This window comes from Pithys albifrons, chromosome 28, assembly GCF_047495875.1.
Source record: "Pithys albifrons albifrons isolate INPA30051 chromosome 28, PitAlb_v1, whole genome shotgun sequence".
NCBI classification, from domain to species: Eukaryota; Metazoa; Chordata; class Aves; order Passeriformes; family Thamnophilidae; genus Pithys; species Pithys albifrons.
Window position 1 is genome coordinate 234,863 of NC_092485.1, and position 22,745 is coordinate 257,607.

The window sequence follows — 22,745 nt, forward strand, 5'->3', positions numbered from 1 at the left end:
AACAGATCCAAGCTTAAGGAAAGAAAAAGGCATAAATGATCAAAAAAAGGAATTATTTCAAAGAGAAGTCATAAGGCAACAGTCTGTCTTGAATGTAAAGGTACTACAAGTTCTCATGCTGGTGGTTTGCTTTGAAAAGAAAAAGAAGAGCTAAACTTTTAAAACCAGAAGGTGCTTTTCTGAGAAGATACACAGAGAGGGAGAGGAACTGGAGGGGAAAAACTGAAATAACCAAAGCAGTGATGAAGGACTCGACTCTGTGCTGTTTCTAAGAGCAGTGAGCAGTGTGGAAATCTTTCCTGTTGAAAGCCCACAAGGAATCGCTGGTCTGGCTTTTGACTAAACAAATTAATTTCTGTGAGGAAGAAGCGACCCTGAAACTTTCTGTGGCTCTGGGCTGCCTGAGAAGGGAGAGGGGCACAGAGGCTGGGCCTGTCAGGAGGACAGTGTGTCCAGGATGGATCTGGCTGGAGATTTGATGTGGCTGGAGACAAGGCCTGGTGGAGGAGTGGTGCAGGCAGAGGAGGTGCTGCAGTGTAGGTGCAAATGAGGTGGAGTAACTGGAAGGGAGCTGAGCAGCAGTGGACTGAGTCTTGCTGCCTATCAGTGCTCAGCTCCTCAGTCCCAGTGCCCATCAGATCTTGTCCTGGGCAGGAGTAACAGCACTTTTCCATACATAATGTTTAGTGAAGCACCTGGAAGGAGAGGGAGTTCTGCCAGCTCGATTTGGACTCGATCCTTGTGCATCCCTTCCAGCTCAGCATATTCTGTGATCCCCCATGACCCTGTGAGGAGTTTCTGCAGCTCTGTAAATCACCACCGAAAACATCTGCCCCAGCCTGGATCTGCAGTCCAGGCTCTTGATGACGACTTCAGACACACATTTGGGACAGCTCCTGCCCTTCTCACTGCTGCTGAACACCTGGGGATGCCAGCAGGTAAGTTTTGGAACTGGGTTGGTGAAAGTAGAGACACAGGGAGAGAAAAACAGGCTGTCACTGATCCTGAGGCTGCCATGGCAGAGCAGAGCCTGGTCTGTGTCCTGCAGGAGGGGCAGGACAGCAGGTTGGTGCTGGAGCTGTGTGTGGAGGTGCAGTGCTCCATTCCTGTGCAGGAGGAAGCTGCTCCAGGGCAGTGAGGGACAACAATCTTCCCTTTGCCATGGGGTTAAATACCACTGAGCCCTGGGACAAGTGCTCAGGGGGAGGAGGGCAGAGAGTGAAACTTGGTCAGGCTGCTCAGTTCCCTGTTTTGGAGGGAGGCAGCTGCTCACTCAGAGCCCGTGTTCTGACTGTGCTTCAGAGTGTTCTCTGATGATGCCAGCCCCGTGTGCCTGGTGGGTGCTGCTTCTGCAGGGCTCTGGAGAGTGGGAGCAGAGGTGTTTGGTTCCCAGGTCAGGGCAGGATGGAGCAGGCTGTGTAAAGCTCTGTCCTCACCTTGGAGAGCTGCTCTGGCTGAACAAGGATGGGAACAGCAGCCTGGGCCTTGTTTCTGTAGAGAAATACAGACCAGATCCTGGGGCTGGGTGTTCCTGGATGTTCCTGGGAAAGCAGGAGTATGTTCTAATCTGGAGGGTGGCATGGCCAGCATTTGCCCAGTGTTGTGGAGCACTCAGCAGCACCCACCCCAGAGCAATGCCCTGGGCTGATCCCAGGTGGTGCAGCCAGAGTGGGTGGCCCAGAAGGCAGGTGGATGGGATGTTCCCTGCTGCTGATAAACTTGCTGGATTCAAATACAGATAAATACAGACAGATGTCCCTCACCAGAGATGCCTCTCCAATACCAGCCTTTTTCTAGGCTAAAATGGATAAAATGTGGAAGAACGATTTGCAGTGTTTTCCAGTGACTCTGGTGCTGGAGCTGTGCCAGGCAGCAGGTGTCCTGATCCATGTGGGGATGCTGTACAGGTGACAGGGATGCTGTGCAGGTGTCAGGGGTGTTGTTCAGGTGTCAGGGATGCCCTGGAGGTGGCCGGGGTGCCGTGCAGGTGGCCGGGGTGCCGTGCAGGTGGCCGGGGTGCCGTGCAGGTGGCCGGGGTGCCGTGCAGGTGGCCGGGGTGCCGTGCAGGTGGCAGGGATGCCGGGCAGGTGGCAGGGATGCTGTGGAGGTAGCAGGGATGCTGTGGAGATGGCAAGGATGTTCTGGAGGTGGCAGGGATACTGTGGAGGTGGCAGGGATACTGTGGAGGTGGCAGGGATACTGTGCAGGTGGCAGGGATACTGTGCAGGTGGCAGGGATGCTGTGCAGGTGGCAGGGGTGCTGTGCAGGTGGCAGGCATGCTGTGCAGGTGGCAGGGATACTGTGGAGGTGGCAGGGATACTGTGGAGGTGGCAGGGGTGCTGTGCAGGTGGCAGGGATGCCGGGCAGGTGGCAGAGATGCTGTGCAGGTGGCAGGGATGCTGTGGAGATGGCAGGGATGTCCTGGAGTTTGCAGAGATACTGTGCAGGTGGCAGGGATGTTGTGCAGGTGGCAGAAGTGCTGTGGAGGTAGCAGGGATGCTGTGCAGGTGGCAGAAGTGCTGTGGAGGTGGCAGAAGTGCTGTGGAGGTGGCAGGGGTGCTGTGCAGGTGGCAGGGATACTGTGCAGGTGGCAGGGATGTTGTGCAGGTGGCAGAAGTGCTGTGGAGGTAGCAGGGATGCTGTGCAGGTGGCAGGGGTGCTGTGCAGGTGGCAGGGATACTGTGCAGGTGGCAGAAGTGCTGTGCAGGTGGCAGGGATACTGTGCAGGTGGCAGGGGTTCTGTGCAGGTGGCAGAAGTGCTGTGCAGGTGGCAGGGATGCCCTGGAGGTGGCAGGGATGGGTTGGGCTCTGCTTGCCTACGTCTAGAGCTGCAGGCAGTGAGTGTTCCCCTTCCTGCCTGACCCACAGCAGCAGAACCTGCCCCTCCGCTGAGGTTTGCTGGGTGATGTGAGTGACCCTGGCCAGATCTCAGCCCTGAGCAGGAGGGTTTCTTCCCACCCCTGTGCCCCAGACCCAGCCTCCCTCAGAGCCTGCTTGCCAAAAATCTCCTCTCTGGTGTTCTCCAGGGATAGGATGGAGTGAGGCTGTGCACAGACAGGAGAGGCTGTGTCCTTTTGTGCAGGACATGGCTCAGAGGGGTCCCTGTTGGTGTGGACATGGAGCCCTGGTGGTGGTTGGAGCCCTGATGCTCTTCCTGCTGTGTGAAGCTCTGTTTTCCCTCCCCTTTGGGCTGCTTGGGCTCCTGAATAATGGAAGGTCTGTAAACAGATCCGGGCTGGCTCTCTGCTTTCCCAGGGGAGGACAGAGGCTTGGCCACCACCCTGGCCTCACCCTGCTCCCCTCCTTGTCAGGGATCCGGTGTCCAACAGGAGCTGAGCCAGGTAAGGTGAAGGCTGGGCGCTTGGGGGAGGTGGCTGGGCCCTGCCGTGGGTGTCCTTGTGCCTGTCCCACCCCAGTGCTCACCTCCAGCCCAAAGTGGGGGAACTGGTCCTCCCCAGTCCCCTGAGCTGTGTGTGTGCCCCTCTCAGAACAGTCTTTGCACTTGGGGCTTCTCTGTCATTCTCCAGCAAAAACAATGTGCCTTTTTGCCTCATTTCAGCAACTTCCTGTTCCCCCAGGCCAAATATTTTGGCAAGCAGAGCATGTTTTGGGCCAGAGGGAGGTTTGAGAGTGGCTCTGGGTGCTGGGCCCTGGTTGTACCTGGGCACTGGGGCTGTGCCATGGCCCTCACAGAGGGGGACAGGTGGAAAGGCCCTTTTCCAGCACCCAAAACACCATTTGGGATCTGCCCCATGGCACAAGGGAGTGACTGGATGGGCTGGCTCAGGTTGGGCCTGTGGGACCTGTTGGAGGGCAGGAGGACCCAGGGCCGCACTGCCTGGGGGCTGTGTCCTGGCTGTGGATTCCTTTCCTGCTCCAGGCAGGCTGGATGTGCCTAGAGAGGGTCAAATCCTGCCCTAGCACTGCACCTTGGAGTGGCATGTGGGGACCAAAGTGGGGTTTGGTGGCTCTGCTGTAGCCCTTGGCAGTGCTGGGCCATTCTGGGGACACCAGGGCTGTGCTGGGCCCCACAGCCCCACCACCCTCCCCTTCCTTCCTATGAGGGCAGGAAGGACCAGCCCTGTTATTTCCTGGGCAGGGATGGGGGTCACGGGACACGTATGGTGAGAAAACCCCTCTCCCTCCTGCAGCTGCTGCCATTGTGACACTTCCCAGAGCCACCGAGTCCCACAACCCTTCCTGTCCTGTGCCACTGGACATCAAATCTCTGCTGGGTTACACCATCCCGGCTCCCTTGGCCCTCCTGGCGTCTTCCAACCCCTGCCCGGATAAGAATACCAGACTGCCCCTGCTCCAGTGCAGGTGGGGTGTCCCCACTGAGCCCCTCCTTGGGGACAGAGCCACTGGCATCCCATGATGGGAGAGTAAGGATTTAAAACCCAAACCGCTTGGGAAAAGCAGATCTGGGAGCCTGCAGGCATCGCTTCCTCCCCTTCCCAGAGCCACCACCTGCTTCCTGCCCCGCAGGATCTCTCTGTGGCCACCTTTGTCCTCGCAGACAAGCCCCGGGACAGTTTCCATGTTCTCCCACATTGAGCAGCCTGGGCTGGAATTCATGGGGCATTGGTAGAAGACGGAGCCTTGGAAGAGACGTGGGGCCTTCCTGAAGGTAGGAGGGGTCCAGGCCAGCACGGAGAGAAGGGATGTGGGATCCAGGCTTCTGTAGGAATAGATGGAGTGGATGGGGTGGAGGGGAAGGGGAGGGGTTTCCTCTCTGTTTGAATGCTGTGGGTGAGTGGCCATGTTGGAAGGAGCTGCTCTGGTTCTGAGCTGGGGGCAAGTGATGCTGTTGGGAGACTCATCCTGGGTTCTCCAGAGCCACCTTCCTGCTGTGGATCCAGAGGAGGGAAGCAGTGGGAGACAAAGCTTGGAGGGTGGAGGAGGAGGGAACAAACTGTGCCATGGAAGGGCCCCGCGTGGGCCACGTTGGCTCATGGGGCTTAGAAGGGGCTTCATTCTCAGCCCAGCTGTGATGCTCAAGCTCCAGGGAGGAGCTGAGGTGTGCAGGGAAGCAGCAGTGCCTCAGGGGTTGCATCCCAGGTGGGATCCAGGCAGCCAGCTCTGTCCTGGCCTGGGGTACCAGGGGGTGCAGGTCTGGCTCAGCAGCCCCAGAGATTTTTGCCATCTCAGCCCGAGAGCTGGAAAATAAACAGGCAAAGAGCTGTGCCAGCTCCATGTCATAGAATCAGCTGGGTTGGAAGAGACCTCTTGAGATTATGAAGTCCAACCCTTGATCCAGCCCCACTATGATTACTAGATCATGGCACTGAGTGCCACATCCAGTCTCATCTTAAAAACCTTCAGAGATGGAGAACCCACCACCTCTCTGGGTAGCTATTTCAGTGCCTGATGACTCTCTCTGTGAAGAATTTCTTTCTGATACCCAACCTAAACCTCCCCTGCAGAGCTTAAGTCCGTGTCCCAGCTCCTGGCTTGATGTGTGGTGTGTTTTCACCTCAGTGCCACTGAAGTGGCAGGTTTGAGCCAGAGTTTGGGATGCTGGGGCTTGGCAAGAGCCCTTGGAGGGGGTTGATGCTGCCTGGGGGGCTGGAGCTGCCAGTGGAGATGGGGTGGGTGGGATACAGCCGGAGCCATGGCGGGATGCCCTTGGCAGTACCCCCGGAGTGCCCCCCCCGGCCTGGCCGGTTCTCCTGGGGCACAGCCTGCCGGGCCAACGCTCCTCCTCTGCGGGAGGCAGGCGAAGGCTCGGGGTGGGGCTTTGCCGAGTGAGAATCCACAGCCTGGCCAGGCCGGGGGAGTTGCCAGGGCCGAGCGCCTGGAGCCGGCGAGGCTGCACCCACCCTGCCAGAGGGCTGCCCCTCCGTAAGTCTCTGCTGCCCCTCCGTGAGTCTCTGCTGCCCCTCCGTGAGTCTCTGCTGCCCACCCTGCCCGGCTGTGCCTACCCTGCCAGGCTGCCACCCCTCTGTAAGTCTCTGCTGCCTCGGTGGGCACATCTGGAGCAGTGCTGGGCAGGAGCAGCTCTGGTGTCATGGAAAGGGGTGCCTGGGGGCCCAGAGGGATGAGGATGGGGTGGTGGGCTGGGGGTCCCTGTGCTGTCAGCAGTGGGGGCCAGATTGGAGCCAAGTGTCCCCTTCCCAAGCTGCCTGCAGGGACCCCTCTGTGGCTGTGGGGCAGTGGGACACCTGTGCTGACCAAAAGCTTTGGCTCCTGGAGTTGTGTTTAGCTGAGACACAGCATTTTCCCTCCTTCCTCCCTGTGGGACAACCCTTGGAGCGGAGACACCCATGGGTGGTGGGACTGGAACCTGGGCTGGCTCCCTGGGGGTCCAGGAGCCCCCGTCCCACACAGCCCTGAAGGGCCATGATTCCCCATGAGGGACATTGTGCTGCCACAATTTGCAGTGTCCCCCAGTCTATTTCTGGTGCTGGGCTACCCTCTGTCCCTCTCCATCCTGGGGACCCTCACAGGGAGGTGGGAAGGACACAGACCTGTGCTGCAGAGACCTGGCGCTCATCCTGCTGAGTGACACAGTCTTTATCCTGTATCCTTTATCCTTTGTCTGTGCCTCAGTTTCCCCCAGCGTGGAAGAGCACTGCTGGCAGTGGGAGGGGGAGCCCTGGCTGTTCCCTGCTCCCTGTGCAGCCAGCCCTGCTCTCTCCAGTGCCAGCAGAAGCAGTTGGAGCCTCCTGCCTGTGGGGAGCATCCAGCCCTTCCTCGTGGGACCGGGCTGTGTGTGCTGCCAGTCCCTCCCCTGCGCTGCTGGACTGAGCCACGGCTGCTCCATTGGGCCGGAGTCTCCCAGCAAACTCAGGAGTTTGGCTCCAAGAGAGTGACTGTCAGCAGCCAGCTCCTTCTGGCCCGTGTCCCCACAGCAGGGTGGCTTTTGGGGACACCACCAGTGGGGTGCTGAGCTGTGGGGAAGGTGCATGAGGTGTTGGGGACCAAAATGGGGACAAGTATGTTCCGAGGTGTCAACCCAAGCCAGAACTGAGAGGGTGCTGCACCCTGGTGAGTGCCCACAGTGCTGAGGATCCTGGTTGTTCCCATCTAGCTGGGCTGCTTTATTTCTCCATGGAGGCAAAAATCCAAAGCCCAGTTAGGGTGCTAATTTTGGGGCAGCGTTGTTCCCTTCTCTGACAAACCTGCCTCGCTGGAGGGGCTTCCCTGGGGTGAGGCTGCTGCCTGTGGGAGCTGGAGGTGCTGAGCAGCACGTTGTCTTCCATCCAGGATGGGCTGTTGGCAGCCAAACACTCCCCAGCAGGCAGAAAAACCTTTGGCCACCCAGAGCAACCAAGCACTCAGCCCATGGCAAGCTGCCAAACCTTGCCCTGCCCAACTCACCCCATGGCCTTGGTGCTGCAGATCCCAGGTTGGGGAGTTCACCTCCAGGGTGGCTTCAGGGTGTGATATCCCTGTGGCTTGGATGGATTCCTAATGCTGCTCCCCCATAAACTGGTGAGCTCCCCATGTCCCAGAACTGTGAGGGAAGGAAGGGCTTCACTCTCTGCTGGGACCTGGACAGAGATTTGAGGCAGCTCCAGGAGATTGTTATCCTCCCAACTGCTCGAAAAACCTCACCCACAATGGGCTTCCTGCTCAGGGCAGGCGACTGCTCTGCTCTCCCTGGCTAGGACAGGTTGTGCTGCTTCCTGGAGGAGCCACTTCCTGGCTCCAAAGGTTTGTCTCCGAGGAACAGGCGTGTTCCTGGGCAAGGGCAGTGCCGCAAGGACGGGCAGTGCCGCAAGGACGGGCAGTGCCGCAAGGACAGGCAGTGCCACAAGGACGGGCAGTGCCGCAAGGACGGGCAGTGCCACAAGGACGGGCAGTGCCACAAGGACAGGTTGCCTGCGGTGCTGGGGGCACCTGCTCAGCACCAGCCGGCTGAGGTGCTGCCAACCCCCAGAGGACTCCTGGACAGGAACACTGAGGGTTGTTACCGTGGGGCCAGTGGATGGGCTGGGAGCATCAGCTGCACAAGGGCAGTGGGTGCAGGGAGGTATTTAGGGAGAAGTCCTGGAGGACTTCTGGAGTGTCTGGAGAAGTTCCCAGCCTTGTTTTGGGAAGGTTTGGAAGGGTTTCTTCTCCACGTTTGCACTCATAGATGCTGTGACTAAGACAAACCAAGGCACTGAGAGCAGTTTGAATGGGGCTGAGTGTGTCTGCCCCACTCGGACGGGCACTCAGTGAGTCTCCAGCCTCTCCTGCTCCAGGACAGCCCCAGTCATGCTCATAATGGAAAAAACCCAGGCAAACACAGGAGCCTTTCAGCCTCCTGCCATGCCTCTGCTACACGGTAAAATATCTCAAGGGTGGTACGACTTTTCTTGAAGGTGACACTGTCACCTCAGGGACACCTTTCTTGTCCTACCCACCAGGGGACATGGTGGGGACAGGTTGGAACCAGAAGGGGCTGGGGGAGCTGCTTCATCCTCGCAGTGCTGGCAGAGCAGCCCAGGCTCTTTTGAGGCTTGAGTGTTTCCCAGGGCTTGGTGCCAAGCCCTGAGGTGTTGGTGACTGCTCCAGGGTTGTCCCCATGACCCAAAAGCCCTCCTCAAGGCACGTGGCCCTGCATTTCTCCTGCCTCCATCTCTGGGGGTGCTGTGGGGGGTGTCCCAGGGCAGTTGGGTTGTTTTGGGGCAGGGAGTGGATTTTTTTGTACCTGGCTGATGTTCTTCTGGCCAAGCTGGGGGATCCTGTCCCACCTGCCCAAAGGGGACAGTGCACAAGGGTCCCCTGATGCCCCATGGCTGCCCCTGGGTTGTCTGGGCAGAGGGGTCAGTCCCAGGGGTGCATCCAAGTGGTTTTCCCCAGGCTGATCCCTGACACACCCTTTCCTCTGCAGCCCTCAGCAGTGCCGGCCCAGTGCTATGCGATGCTCCCTGAGGCGCTCCCTCACAGCTGTGCTCACAGCCTCCTTCCTCTTCCTCCTCCTCCTCCTCCTCCATGGGGGCAGCCAGCAGAAACAGGATCCCCTGGAGGTGAGTCCCTAACCAGTGATGTCCCACTGGAGGGGCCACTGGAGCATCCTCCATCCTTTCCTGCCCCACATGGACCCCAACCCCAGCTCTGTTCCCTTCCCTGCACCATGTCACCCCCAAACCCCAGCTCTGCCTTCTCCTCTCCCTGGGGGTGCCCTGGGCAGCTGCGCCTCCCCTGATCCTGGAGCTGGGAGGGCAGGATGGTTGTTCCCCCTCACTTCTGAGACCCCTGTTGTCATCCCCCCTTTGATGTGTGTCACTGGTGCTCTGGGGTCTGACCTGGCTGCCTGTGTCTCCCACACAGGTGGATCTCAGGGGCTTGACCCCCGACATGATCCTGCAGACGATGCAGCCAGAAAGAGCCCAGCACATCCTCAGGGACACAGAGGACCTCTCCATACTCCACAATGTCTCCTCCCAGCTCCTTGCTGGCTCCCTGTCACCCCATAAAAGTGAGTGCTTTGGGGACCCAGGCCTGAGCAGGGCTCTGGGTTTGCACATCTGTCCCAGCATAGCTGCTGCCAGGGCAGGGAGGGGCTGTGTCCACCCAGTTGGGGTGGGGGACCTGCCAACACCTGGTGACCTCCTCCCTGGCCAGCCTTTGCCACTCTGTGGGGATGGAGGGGTAAGGGAAGGTCCACATGTTCCAAGCATGGTCCATCTTTTTGCACCTTGGCCCTGAGGTGACTGCAGGCATTTGGGGTTTCCCAGACCTCTGTGGGGAAGGTGGCTGAGATCCCATCTCCCTGGGGTTGAGGTTCTTGTGGATCTGGAGCACCAGGACAAGCTCACACTGTGGGACTGCGGGCCAAGCTGTTGGGCAGGTGCACAAAGAACAGTTCCCATGCAAACCCCACAGGAAGAAGCTCATGGCAGCCCCATATGAGGCTGTGCTGGAACCAGGATGTGGATGGTGCTACACAGACCAGTAGCAAGAGAAGCTAAACCAGTACAGCCACTGATGGGCTGTGGGGAGGAGGTGGGATTGATGCCTCATGCCACAGTGGGTGCATCTCCACAAGGTTCAGAGTAGGGCACATTCCAGGATGCGCAGCCATGCTAACAAGTCATTCCTGCCCTGTTACTTCTCTGAGTTTGGCTTTTTAAGGTATTTTCCCCAAGTATTTCTTCTACAGAGAAGCTCCTGCTTCCTCTTCCCATCCTCTCCCTGCCATTTGTGCCCCTTCAGAGACACGGGGGGCTTCAGCTTCACAAAGGACCCACAGCCTTGGACATGGGGTTATAAATAGAACTAACTGTGCAGGTTGGCCAAGGGAAGAGATTTTTAAAGCCTCTTTCTGGCCTGCAGGGCAGAACCTCACCATGGTGGATCCCACCCCTCAGCCTGCTCATGCCTTTCCTTTGCTGTACAGAATTCCTGGCGGTGGGGTTGGCATCGGTGCGGCGGCCACGTGGCTTCTACCTCCCTGCCACGCTGGAGTCGCTGTTCAACCAGTCCACCGAGGAGGAGCTGCAGGAGATGGTGGTGGTGGTGCACCTGGCCGACGTGGATCCTGGCTGGAACGCGCGCGTCGCCCTCAGCATCGCCCACAAGTTTGCTCAGCACATCCTGCTGGGCCGGCTGCTGCTCATCCACGCCCCCCAGGAGCTGTACCCCACCCTAGAGGGCCTCAAGAGGAACTACAATGACCCCGAGGAGCGGGTGAGGTTCCGCTCCAAGCAGAACGTGGACTACGCCTTCCTGCTCGCCTTCGCCGCCAACCTCTCCTCCTACTACCTGATGATCGAGGACGACGTGTTGTGCGCCAAGTCCTTCCTCACGGCCATCCGCAGGGCACTGGCGTCCCAGGAAGGCTCCAACTGGGCCACCCTGGAGTTCTCCAAGCTGGGCTACATTGGGAAGCTCTACCGCTCCAGCGAACTCCCCCGCCTGGCTCGCTTCCTCCTTCTCTTCTACCAGGAGATGCCCTGTGACTGGCTGCTGGTCCACTTCCGCTACCTGCTCACCCAGAGAGACGCCATCCGCTTCAAGCCATCCCTCTTCCAGCACATGGGCCTCTACTCCTCCTTCCAGGGCACCGTCAACCGGCTGGAGGATGACGATTTCCAGGCTGATGCCTCGGACATTCCGGACAACCCTCCAGCGTCCTTGTACACCAGCATGGCCATCTTCGAGCACTATGAGCCCCTCAAGGCTTACAGCTCAGTCGAGGGCTATTTCTGGGGGAAGGACCCAGCGGCTGGGAGTGTGTTCTCCGTCGTGTTCCAGCAGCCAGCCCACGTCAGCCGCGTGCGGGTGCGCACGGGCTCCGCCGAGCGCCGCGGCGACTTCCTGCGCGAGGGCGTGCTGGAGCTGGGCCGGCAGCGGCGCCGTGATGGCCACGACTGCTCCACCTACATCCCTGTGGGCACCTTCGAGAAGGGCACCCTGGATCGGCAGGGGCTGCAGAAGAGCATCCCCGGCCCTGTGGAGTGCGTGAGGATCCGGGTAACCCGCGCACAGAGCGAGTGGCTCATCATCCAGAGCATCGACATCTGGACCACGGCGGGCACCTGATGGGGCGGGTTGTCAGAGCAGCTGGGTTTGCTCTAAGAGGTCCTTTAGGAATTAAATTATTGACTCCTACTGGCACTGTCGGATCTCCTGAGGGATGGGAACCACTGCTGTGGGATGTGGATGGGACTGGGAGCAGTCCCTACCAGGATGTGCCCAGCTGGGTGTCCCAGTGAGCAATGGAGGGTGTACTGGGAGGGGAAGAGGCTTGGGAGCTCCAGGCTGGGCTGTAGAAAACATCTGCTCCCAGGGAGGATGATGTCCAGGACAAAGCTGATCAGTTAATTAACAAACCAAGTAACTAATCAGGCAGTGGCATCTTTTGCAGCCTCTCCACATCATCCCTTTCCCTAAGCTTTCTAACTCACCAAAACTCAATTTCTACCAGCAATTTTTCCCTCCTTTCCTCTCCCATTTCCGAGCTGCTCCTTCAGGGGAAGGTCAGGGGGTGCCGCTCACCAAACCCCTCCCCCTCCAGGCTCCGGTTGGTGGGAGCAGGAACCCCCCGACTGGTGACCACCCACGTCCCGGTGCTGAGCGAGGGGCTGCGGCCACCAGATGGACCCATCGCGCCGGCTCAGCCCGACCCAGCAGCGCCTCTCCCGCGAGGGAGGAAAAACAGTTCCCAGGGACCACACCCTGTGTCCATGAGGGATTCACACCTAGAGGGAAGGACAACAGGCAAGATGAGGTTTCTGCAAAGGGGGGGAAAGGTGCAGAACTGAGCACCGGGGAACAAGGACAGGTCAAGGAAAATGTGACCTCCATATAACAGGAAGCTCAGGGTCCTTTTTAGCCTTTTTAGGTACTGGAGGGTAACGGGGGAACACACAGGCCCCCAAAACCTTCTCTTAGGGTTTGTCTGGCAGGATCATAATTATCATGGTTATAGGCTGGACTGGATGACCTCAGTTCATCCTGTGTTCAGCTGGGAGGGCTGGCTGCTGCTGGGCAGCTCCATCAGAAGCTGCTGCCCACAGAACCTCTCCCAGTTGGGCTTTTAGCAACAATTCCTCAGCTTCCAGCAAACAAGGAATTCTGATCAGTTTGGCCTTGCCATGAGACAGCTCAGAGCTGTCCAAGCCTGTGCCAAGGAGGGCTCTGGTGTGCCCGTGTTCCAAGCCCAGCTCTCCTGGGGCAGGCTGGTCACTGTCAGCACAGACCAGTGCCAGGGACACACCTGCAGTGCCCAAACACCCAAGTGCTGTAACCACAGCTCTGGACTGAGGTGGCATCAACTCACCTGCTGAGCACTGGAAGGCAGCTGGGGAGCCCAGACCTGAAGTGATGGGATTTTTCCCTGAGAAAAAAGCCACCCAAGTACTGGATCTTTGTCTGCATTTAATACAGAGATGCTACATGATGAACTCCAGCACCTCCCTGACATTCCAAATGTTCTCAGTGTGCTCCTCACAGAAACACTTCAGTTTCTTCCCCACAGCCCAAGTCTGGTCAGAGCTCTCAGAGTGCTTTGAGTAGCATAAGTGTCCCCTTCCCAGGGCCCCAAGGCCCAGACAAGTGCTTCCAGTGCTCCAGGAGAGCCTCTCCCTGGTTCTCTTGGACACAAATGCTCCTGCCCACACTGGGGGAGCACCAAGGGCCACCGGTGTGGGTACAAATGAGAGGTTTTTACGCAGGAGGTTTTAATTCACTGCTAAAGCCTGAAAAGCTGTAAGTATGAATCAGCACTTTACTTGTTGGACTCTTACTGGTCCAGGTACTAATTGGTTTTGTGATATTCACCTGCACAGTAACAAGCTGCAGTCTCAGCTACGCTGCTGTAAACCTGGAGAGACTCCACTGAAGTGTGGAAATCCTTCCATTTACACCAGGATAAGTGGAAGCAGCAGCTGGCAGGAACCCCTTCCTCCTCCTTCCAGTGCTGCACCACAACACCCAGTTAACATCAGCGCACGATGGAGGAAGAGGAGGAGGAGGTGGCTGCTTCATCCTGGAGGAACATCACATAATTTATCCCACATCAAAATTATCCCACTATTTCCCCCCCAGGAAGACTCAGCCAGCCCCCAGCGCTGTGTCCTGAGATCACTGTCTGATGCAGGGGGTGCTGATGGAGCCCTGGGAGTGTGGCCAACCTCCACATGCACCCACAGGATCAGCATGGCCTCTGGGCCAAGAGGGGAAGGGCAGGGGGGCAGAGCCAGAGGGGCCATTGGGGGCTGCTGCTCTCGATGGAGACGGTCACTCAGGAGGGTTCGAGCCTTCAGTCCAGCCCCGTGGGTGTCCTGAGGGCTTCACTGTCCATCACTGTCCATCTCGTCCAGGAGCTGCCCCATGTCCTGGAGGTGGTGCCAAGGCCTCAGAGGGCTTTAACTCAGCATCTTGTGCCGGTCAAACACCGTCTTCCTCTGCTCCTGCACCTGCCGCTTCCAGCGCTGCTGGGCGCCCTCCACCCGCTCCAGCACCGTGTTGGCTCTGGCCCCCGCCGGGGCGGGCACTGCGGCCAGGGAGCGAGAGTCCTGCAAGGGAAAGCAGAGCTGGGAATGCCCAGCCCCAGGACAGGGGGGCAGCTCACCCTGGGACAAACTGCAACTGGAAGAGCAATTCAAGGCTTGAGTTGTCCTGAGGAAGAGCCTCATTTCCAGAGCTCCTCAACACCCACCCCCCAACTCCTTGCCCTGGGGAGCACCCGTAGCTCCAGACAGAAGTCCCCAGGACAGGAACTGCACTAAATCTAAAGCTCTGCTTGAAAAATCCACTGCTCGGAGTCTGCAAGGAACCACATGCTGAAGTGACCCACATCACCCCACTGAAACCAAGCCAGAGATTGCTGTTGTGGCACACAAGCACCAAGGCCTGTTCCAGAATACAGCACACTGGGCTAAGATAAAGCTTTCCAGGCATTTACAGCATGCACCTGGATCTCACTCTGAATTATTGCTGTGGAGCGGGGAGCAAACCCACAATTTTAGAATACAATTCATCTCCTCCTCCAAAACCCCATTTTTCAGCAGAGGCTGGTAATGGATGGACTGTGCACACTGGAGCAGCCACTCCTCACTTTATAATATAGAGTACAAAAGAATTAGGCCAAATAGTTTAAACTTAAAGCAAAGTACAAACAGGACTTATCAGCAGTCTGATCCAGTGCTGAAATGGCATGAAATTCATGCTGCAAGAAATTTGTCCCCCTAAAAAACCCATGTGTGAGAGAGGCTCTCTCTTTGCTACTGGTCCTGATCTTCCTGACCAAGACTTGTATGCCACTGTCTCCAAAAAAGATGGGATTTGAATGAAATTCTGCTCTGGTGAGAAGCAAGAGGAAAAGCAGTCTGAATACAACAGGGCCCAGCCCCAGAGCAGGATCAGACAGCCCTTCAGAGGCTGCTCTTTTATAGGTCTCTAAGATGTTTCAGCCAATACTTATGCCCATCTTTCCCTGGGAGCTCAGCACCACATAAATCCACCCTGTGCACTGCACAAACAGGATCCATGTGAGTTTTGGTTCCATCTAGACAGACACGCCAAACTCAGTCCACTTGGTACAAAGCCACCCCTGCCCCAGAGGACAGGGCACATCATGGGCTTGTTACAGAGCTTTGAATATTCCTTGTACTTCAGCATGACCTGCGCAGACTTGATCTAAGTGTTCACTGGGTAAACAGCCACAAAGCAGCAGTGCTGATCCTTCCCTGGACCAGAGGGGACAGGTCACTGCTTCCCTGTCACCCATTCTTGTCAGGTGACCCCCCTGCAGCCCTCACCTCATTCTCCTCCTCGTTGTGCAGGGGTTGGGTGTAGGCGTCCGGTTTGCGGATCAGGGGGTCCACGAGCACCAGGAACGCCATGTAGAGCAGCAGGGCCCCCACCACGGACAGGTAGATGATGATGATCACCTGCAGGCAGGCACAGCACACGGGAAAGGATCAGCACTGTGGGGGAGCAGCAGCACAGGAAGGGCCTTTGCAGCTGCCTCTGATGTCTGAGCTCTCATTCTCTTTGCGCTCATGAGTCTCCTGCCCTTGCCAGAAGGATGTGCTGTCACTGCACAGACTGTGCTGACCATCCCCCCTGTGCTGACCATCTCCCCACTGTGCTGTCACTGCACAGACTGTGCTGACCATCCCCCCACTGTGCTGACCATCTCCCCACTGTGCTGACCATCCCCCCACTGTGCTGACCATCCCCACTGTGCTGACCATCCCCCCACTGTGCTGACCATCTCCCCACTGTGCTGACCATCCCCCCACTGTGCTGACCATCCCCCCACTGTGCTGACCATCTCCCCACTGTGCTGACCATCCCCACTGTGCTGACCATCCCCCCACTGTGCTGACCATCTCCCCACTGTGCTGACCATCCCCCCACTGTGCTGACCATCTCCCCACTGTGCTGACCATCCCCACTGTGCTGACCATCCCCACTGTGCTGACCATCTCCCCACTGTGCTGACCATCCCCCCACTGTGCTGACCATCCCCACTGTGCTGAGCATCCCCCCACTGTGCTGACCATCTCCCCACTGTGCTGACCATCCCCCCACTGTGCTGACCATCCCCACTGTGCTGACCACCCCCCCACTGTGCTGACCATCCCCCCACTGTGCTGACCATCCCCACTGTGCTGACCACCCCCCCACTGTGCTGACCATCCCCACTGTGCTGACCATCCCCACTGCACTGACCATCCCCACTGTGCTGACCATCTCCCCACTGTGCTGACCATCCCCACTGTGCCAGCTGAGGGCATGTGCTGCACATGAGAGGACACCAGCAAGATGGGTGCCTGGCACTGTCACACATCCCCAGCAAGAAGACTGGGCTCCTGGGCAGCTCCTCACTGCCAGGAACATTCCTGCCTTGGACACAGAAATCACAGAATCAGTTAGGTGAGAAAAGACCTCTGAGATCATCAAGTTCAACCAGCGACCGATCCCCACCTTGTCACCCAGACCAGAGCGCTGAGTGCCACATCCAGTCATTCCTTGGACACCTCCAGGGACAGTGACTCCACCACCTCCTCCTTGGGCAGCCCCTTCCAATATCAAATCGCCCCTTCTGTGAAGAACTTCTTCCTAATGTCCAACCTAAGCCTCCCCTGGTGCAGCTTGATGTATTGTCCTCTTGTTTTGTCAGTGGCTCTCTGAGAGAAGAGCCCAATTCCCACCTGGCTCCAGCCTCCTTTCAGGGAGCTGTAGAGGGCGAGCTCCTGGCACTGCCGCTGTGTGCTCACTCTGACAGTTTGATTTTCTTTCTGGGCTCCTCTGCAGGTACCCACCAGTGCAGCAGTGCCTGGGCTGGCGTGGCATGGCCAGGAGAAGGAGCCAGGCCTGGAGGGACCAGCGATCCTTCCCCTGTACTCTGCATTGGGGAGGCCACACCTTGAGTGTTGTGTTCAGTTCTGGGCCCCTCAGTTGAGGAAAGAGATTGAGGGACTGGAGCGGGGCCAGAGAAGAGCAATGAGGCTGGAGAAGGGAGTGGAGCACAAGTGCTGTGGGGAGAGGCTGAGGGAGCTGGGAGTGTTCAGCCTGGAGAAGAGGAGGCTCAGAGGTGACCTCAGCACTGTCTGGAACTGCCTGAAGGGAAGTTCTGGCCAGGTGGGGGTTGGTCTCTTCTCTCAGGCACTCAGCAATAGGACAAGGGGCCACGATGGGCTCAAGCTCTGCCAGGGGAAATTGAAGATGGAGAGCAGAAGAAAATTCTTTGCAGAGAGAGTGCTCAGGCATTGGAATGGGCTGCCCAGGGAGGGGGTGGATTCCCCATCCCTGGAGGTTTTTCAACTGAGCTTGGCCGTGGCACTGAGTGCCATGATCTGGTAAAGGGACTGGAGTTGGACCAAGGGTTGGACTTGATGATCTCGGAGGTCTTTTCCAACCCAATTCTGTGGATGTGGCACTGAGTGAGAATCCACCATGTCTTGATCCAACCCCACTGTGATCACCAGCCCAGGGCACTCTGTGCCCTGGGCTGGTGATCACAGTGGGGTTGGATCAAGGGTTGGACTTGATGATCCCAGAGGTCTTTTCCAACCTGATCCATTCCATGATTCTGTCATTCTATGGATGTGGCACTGAGTGAGAATCCACCATGTCTTGATCCAACCATGTCTTGATCCAACCCCTCTGTGATCACCATGTCTTGATCCAACCATGTCTTGATCCAACCCTACTGTGATCACCAGCCCAGGGCACAGAGTGCCCTGGGCTGGTGATCACCGTGGGGCTGGATCAAGAGTTGGACTTGATGATCCCAGAGGTCTTTTCCAACCCAATCCATTCTGTGATTCTGTGACCCACAGCTACCTTGATGGTGGTGGTGCTGCGCTCCTCGTACTTGCACTCGCAGAGCAGGCAATAGGCCTCCACATCATTGCCAGGCACCGGCATGGGCTCCACCACGTGCAGGCAGTTGCTGCAACAGAAACAACCCAGGGTCAGCAGCAGGACAAGGTGAAACCAGCACTCTGGAAGGACACTGGGGTGACTTTGTGTCTGTCACAGCATTTCCATTAGGCTGATAATGCTGATCTGGTTTTAAGAGCTTTTCACAGCTCAGCTAGTCCTGGTCTGTCTTTATCTCATAAAAATGTCTTACTAGTGGTAGGACTGTCCAAGTGCCTTTTGCAAGGATTCAATCCAGGTGAGAGAGACTGGAGGGTACACTGTACATCTGCCAAGAGCTGTCGGTTAAAAAATCATCCCAAATTCCTCAATTTCTGTTCAAAAACTGCCCCTGGCCTGTGCTGAACCTCACCCACCACAGCTCCCTGTGCAAACACACAGGGAATTGCTGCCTTAGCAGCAGCTGGGAACTCTGGAGCGTTGGACCCTAACCCTAACCCTAACCCTAACCCTAACCCTAACCCTAACCTTAACCCTAACCCTAACCCTAACCCTGCTCCTAACCCTGACCCTGACTCTAACCCTAACCCTAACCCTAACCCTTACCCTACCCTAAACCCTAACCCTAACCCTAACCCTAACCCTGACCCTAACCCTAACCCTAACCCTAACCCTAACCCTAACCCTGACCCTAACCCTAACCGTAACCCTAACCCTGACCCTGACCCTGACCCTAACCCTGACCCTAACCCTAACCCTGACCCTGACCCTGACCCTAACCCTAACCCTGACCCTGACCCTGACCCTGACCCTGACCCTGACCCTGCCCCTGACCCTAACCCTAACCCTAACCCTAACCCTGACCCTGACCCTAACCCTGACCCTGACCCTGCCCCTGACCCTAACCCTAACCCTGACCCTAACCCTAACCCTGCCCCTGCCCCTGCCCCTGACCCTGACCCTGACCCTGACCCTGACCCTGACCCCTCAGGCTTCAAGCCCAACTCACCAGTCCTTCTGTGACACATTCTTGTTGTAGATGTGCCCACTGATGTTCCGGTACGGGGGGCAGATGCACTTGCAGCGAATGTCCTCCGAGCTCTGCAGGGGGACAGGAGCAGGTGAGAGAGGGAAATCACAGCTCTGCACCCTTCCCACCCCAGGGTGGGAACAGGCTGAGCCTTCTCTAGGACACACAACACTCCCCCCCATGTCTCCTCTTCTGCTTTGACAGCAGTACCTTCACAGGTTTAACACATCCCAAGCACCTCGGCCACTTCCAGCACCTCCAACCAGGTGCTTTTCAAACAGACTTTACAAGGCAAACTTCCAAAACCCAGCAGAAGGCAGGGCAAGGGCCACTGTCACACACAGTCCCAGCCCTACACAAGACACACACATCAAATACATTCCTTATCTTTGCAAACAGCCCCAGAGAAAGAGCTGCTTCTCTGCCACTCTGGCTCTGCTGTGCCCCCAACACGGTGCCCCACAGAGTCACCCACCTTGCTGGCCTGTGCTGGGGGACACAGGAGGCAGCCCAGCAGCACTAACAGCACCACGGGGCTCACAGAGTTCCAGGAGCACTTTTGGGCCAACATCGTGGGATCCTGAGGGAACAAAAGCTCACATATAGGACAGAGGATCTCAGCTGAACACAGCCCAGAAAGTAAGATTTTATCCCTGAATCACAGCCAGAAACTCCTGGAAACACAGAAATCCCAAGAAACAATTCTATCAGGACAGCTTCCACCACCTACAACCACACATCCCAACTACCTCAGCCCTGCAAAACCAGTCCTGATTTCCTTACAATTTGACTTCCACAAAACCTCCTGTTCCTCTTTTCCACTGTGGAGACCTGCAACAGGTATTTTGCTGCTGACAGTTGTGCTCAGGAGAAGACACAGAACCAGAAAACCCCTGAAGCAAGAGTTACCTTGCAGCACACTGGGGCCTCACTGCTGCAGTGTCATAAAAAATCATTCATTTTCTGATACCCAAAGTTTTGCTGCTGAAGGGATCAGTGTGTTTTCTCCTCTCACAAGTCATGGAAAAGGGGTGGAATATTCCTAAGTATCCCAAACCAATTCCTAAAGCTCCTTTAGCCTAAGATACTTGTTCAGTAAAATCCTGGCAGCTTGGTAAATTCATCAATGTCTTTTGCTACATATCACAGAATCCCAGAATGGTTTAGGTTGGAAGGAACCTTGTTCCAACTCCCACATGCAAGGATAAAAGTTGTTCCAGAGATGTGAGTTTGCACAAATCCGTAATATGAAATTTCTTTGCACAAAGGCCAAGCTGGCCATGGCCAGGCTGGTGCTCACCCTTGAAATGGCAGCTCATGAGGAGAGAAAAGGAGGAGCAGGTTCATGGGGACCCTGGGACAGCTCAGAAAAGCTGCCTCAGGGAGGGCATTTACACCTTTATAAATCAGCTCCATGTTAACCCATGGGTCACTCCAGGTCCTTCTACTCCATCACCTGTCACTGATTCCATTGGGATTGACAACCCTACAATATTCTGTCACCCTTTGCTTTATCTTATGTCAACATTGTAAACTCACATAATGGATTACCACCACCAAGTTCCTTTCTTCTTTATCTAACAAAGCACCAGCCACTTCTATCAAGCTGACCTGCCAAACCCACCAAAATGCATTCCAGTCCTATCACCTGAGCCCAGCATTTATTAACCCTTTGCTCCACATTTTCCAAACTCTTTCCTGGGAGACTCCCCCGCAGGACTGGGCTGAGCTGAATTTTTAACTCAGCAATGAGGTGTGTGCCTGGAATTGAGTTTTGGCCTCTTGGCTGAATTCAGAACATCTGAACAACTAATAAATGTCACTTTCAATAAAAGCAGGGAAATACATTTGATTAATGTATATGATAAATAAAAACTTGCAATGGCATCTGGGCAGAATCCACCTACCATGAACTGTAGGACAACCACGGCCACACAAAGGCTAATTTATATGTGGTTCTTTCTAACACCAAAGGGGCTCATGAACATGTCCCTTCTTGATTTCCACACAGTCAGCCCAGCCCACAGCTGCCACCTGTGCCAAAGGATCTGCCCAAAAGGACCTGCATGGCACCAAAACTCGTGAGGAGCAGTGACAGGGGGTGGCTGAAGTGAAGGTCCTGGGGGCTCTGAGTGTGGCAGCCCCCAGGAATGAACCCCCAAAAGGATGCCCACAGCACACCTGCAAGCACCCACCCTGTAACCTCCCACTCACCCTCAACATCCCCAGCCCTGGCAGTGCCCAGGGCCAGGCTGGATGGAGTTCTGGGCAGCTGGGCTATGGAAAGTGTCCCTGCACCGCCGGATGGGCTTTAAAGTCCCTTCCCACCCGAATCCCTCTGGAATGATCCCACGGACCACCTGGAGCCCTTCTAAGGCTCCGACAGCTCCAGCCCCTTTCCCACCCACATCTGTGCCCGAACCATCCCCGACACCGACCGGACGGGGCGCGGAGATGCCCCTGGTGATGCGGATGCCCCCGGTAACACGGATGCCCCCGGTAACACGGGATGTCCCAGGTAACACAAGCTGCCCCCGGTAACAGCCGCCCCCGGGTGGTGCGGGATGTCCCCGGTAACACGGGCCGCCCTCGGTAACGCGGGATGCCCCCGGTGGTGCGGATGTCCCCGTCAGCACAGCTGCCCCCGGTAACGCGGGATGCCCCCGGTAACACGGATTCCCCCGGTAGCACAGGCCGCCCCCAGTGGTGCGGGATGCCCCCGGTAACGTGGGATTCCCCCGGTAACACGGATGCCCCCGGTAACGCGGGATGCCCCCGGTAATACGGATGCCCCCGGTAACGCGGGATGCCCCCGGTAACGCGGATGCCCCCGGTAACGCGGGATGCCCCCGGTAACGCGGATGCCCCCGGTAACGCGGGATGCCCCCGGTAACGCGGATGCCCCCGGTAACGCGGGATGCCCCCGGTAACGCGGATGCCCCCGGTAACGCGGATGCCCCCGGTAACACGGGCCGCCCTCGGTAACGCGGGATGCCCCCGATGGTGCGGATGTCCCCGTCAGCACAGCTGCCCCCGGTAACGCGGGATGCCCCCGGTAACACGGATGCCCCCGGTAACACGGATGCCCCCGGTAACGCGGGATGCCCCCGGTAGCACGGATTCCCCCGATAGCACAGGCCACCCCCGTCCCCCCCGAGCCGGCCCGGGCCGCGGGGCCGCTCCCACCTGCCGTACCTGCCCCTCACGCCGCCACCGCCCCGGCCCCGCCCCCGACCCGCTCCCCGCCAGCCCATTGGCTGCAGAGCGCGACGGTCGGTGACAGGCAGCAGGCGTGGCCAATGGGAAGGCAGGAAACCGCCGGGTCCTGAGGGCGGGGCCGCGCCCCCTTCGCGCCGCTCAGAGCGAGGGGAGGAGGGAGCGGGGCCGGGGCCGATGGTGGGGCCGGGGCCGGGCGGCATCGCCGCTGCCGGGCGGCGTTCGGCAGACATGGCCCGGCCAGCTCCTGCCTGCCTCCCCTCGTGGGGCTGGGCCCAGCCTCGTGGGGCTGGGCCTCCTTTCGTGGGGCTGGGCTGACCCTCGTGGGACTGGGCCATTCCGTCCTGGGGCGGAGCCGCCGGGAAGCCCCGCTCCGCCCTCAGAGCGGCATTCCCCCCTCACACCCCTCTCCCCTCACACCCCATTCCCCCTCACACCCCATTCCCCCCTCCCCCCATTCCCCCTCACACCCCATTCCCCCTCACACCCCATTCCCCCTCACACCCCTCTCCCCTCACACCCCATTCCCCCTCACACCCCATTCCCCCTCACACCCCATTCCCCCTCACACCCCATTCCCCCTCACACCCCATTCCCCCTCACACCCCATTCCCCCCTCGCACCCCATTCCCCCCTCACACCCCATACCCCCCTCGCACCCCATACCCCCCTCACTCCCCATTCCCCCCTCACACCCCATTCCCCCTCACACCCCTTTCCCCCT

At 57.9% G+C, this 22,745-nt stretch overlaps 2 protein-coding genes across 9 annotated transcripts; one reads left to right on the forward strand and one right to left on the reverse strand.

Moving 5' to 3' along the window:
* The first annotated feature begins 856 nt into the window (after window positions 1-856).
* Window positions 857-11,927, forward strand: LOC139683476 (alpha-1,6-mannosyl-glycoprotein 4-beta-N-acetylglucosaminyltransferase-like). 5 transcript variants are annotated; one of them, XM_071578657.1, is made up of 4 exons: window positions 857-938; window positions 8,825-8,960; window positions 9,265-9,412; window positions 10,334-11,927. In XM_071578657.1, the coding sequence occupies exons 2-4, from the start codon at window positions 8,850-8,852 to the stop codon at window positions 11,476-11,478; spliced, it is 1,404 nt and encodes a 467-aa protein (XP_071434758.1). In that variant the 5' UTR covers window positions 857-938; window positions 8,825-8,849; the 3' UTR covers window positions 11,479-11,927. The 5 variants fall into 5 exon arrangements, with proteins under 5 accessions (XP_071434758.1, XP_071434755.1, XP_071434756.1 ...); XM_071578654.1 differs by lacking the exon at window positions 857-938 and adding an exon at window positions 4,542-4,630; XM_071578655.1 differs by lacking the exon at window positions 857-938 and adding an exon at window positions 5,763-5,844.
* Window positions 11,928-12,796: 869 nt separating this feature from the next.
* On the reverse strand, window positions 12,797-22,023 carry TMEM9 (transmembrane protein 9). 4 transcript variants are annotated; one of them, XM_071578880.1, is made up of 6 exons: window positions 22,001-22,023; window positions 19,281-19,385; window positions 18,785-18,876; window positions 17,737-17,845; window positions 15,201-15,332; window positions 12,797-13,955 (listed from the first exon to the last, which is right to left on the reverse strand). In XM_071578880.1, the coding sequence occupies exons 2-6, from the start codon at window positions 19,374-19,376 to the stop codon at window positions 13,806-13,808; spliced, it is 579 nt and encodes a 192-aa protein (XP_071434981.1). In that variant the 5' UTR covers window positions 19,377-19,385; window positions 22,001-22,023; the 3' UTR covers window positions 12,797-13,805. The 4 variants fall into 4 exon arrangements, with proteins under 4 accessions (XP_071434981.1, XP_071434982.1, XP_071434979.1 ...); XM_071578881.1 differs by having other exon boundaries at window positions 21,992-22,014; XM_071578878.1 differs by lacking the exon at window positions 22,001-22,023 and adding an exon at window positions 21,244-21,921.
* Window positions 22,024-22,745: the final 722 nt, after the last annotated feature.

Bases quoted from the DNA above. Each gene is read 5' to 3' on its own strand.
- LOC139683476 (XM_071578657.1), top strand. From the start codon at position 8,850: ATGCGATGCTCCCTGAGGCGCTCCCTCACAGCTGTGCTCACAGCCTCC. The intron at 8,961-9,264 runs GTGAGTCCCTAA...TCTCCCACACAG, and splicing joins AGAAACAGGATCCCCTGGAG to GTGGATCTCAGGGGCTTGAC. The intron at 9,413-10,333 runs GTGAGTGCTTTG...TTTGCTGTACAG, and splicing joins CTCCCTGTCACCCCATAAAA to AATTCCTGGCGGTGGGGTTG.
- TMEM9 (XM_071578879.1), bottom strand. The intron at 18,877-19,280 runs GTGGGTGACTCT...GTCCCCCTGCAG, and splicing joins CCCCAGCACAGGCCAGCAAG to AGCTCGGAGGACATTCGCTG. The intron at 17,846-18,784 runs GTGAGTTGGGCT...TTTCTGTTGCAG, and splicing joins AATGTGTCACAGAAGGACTG to CAACTGCCTGCACGTGGTGG.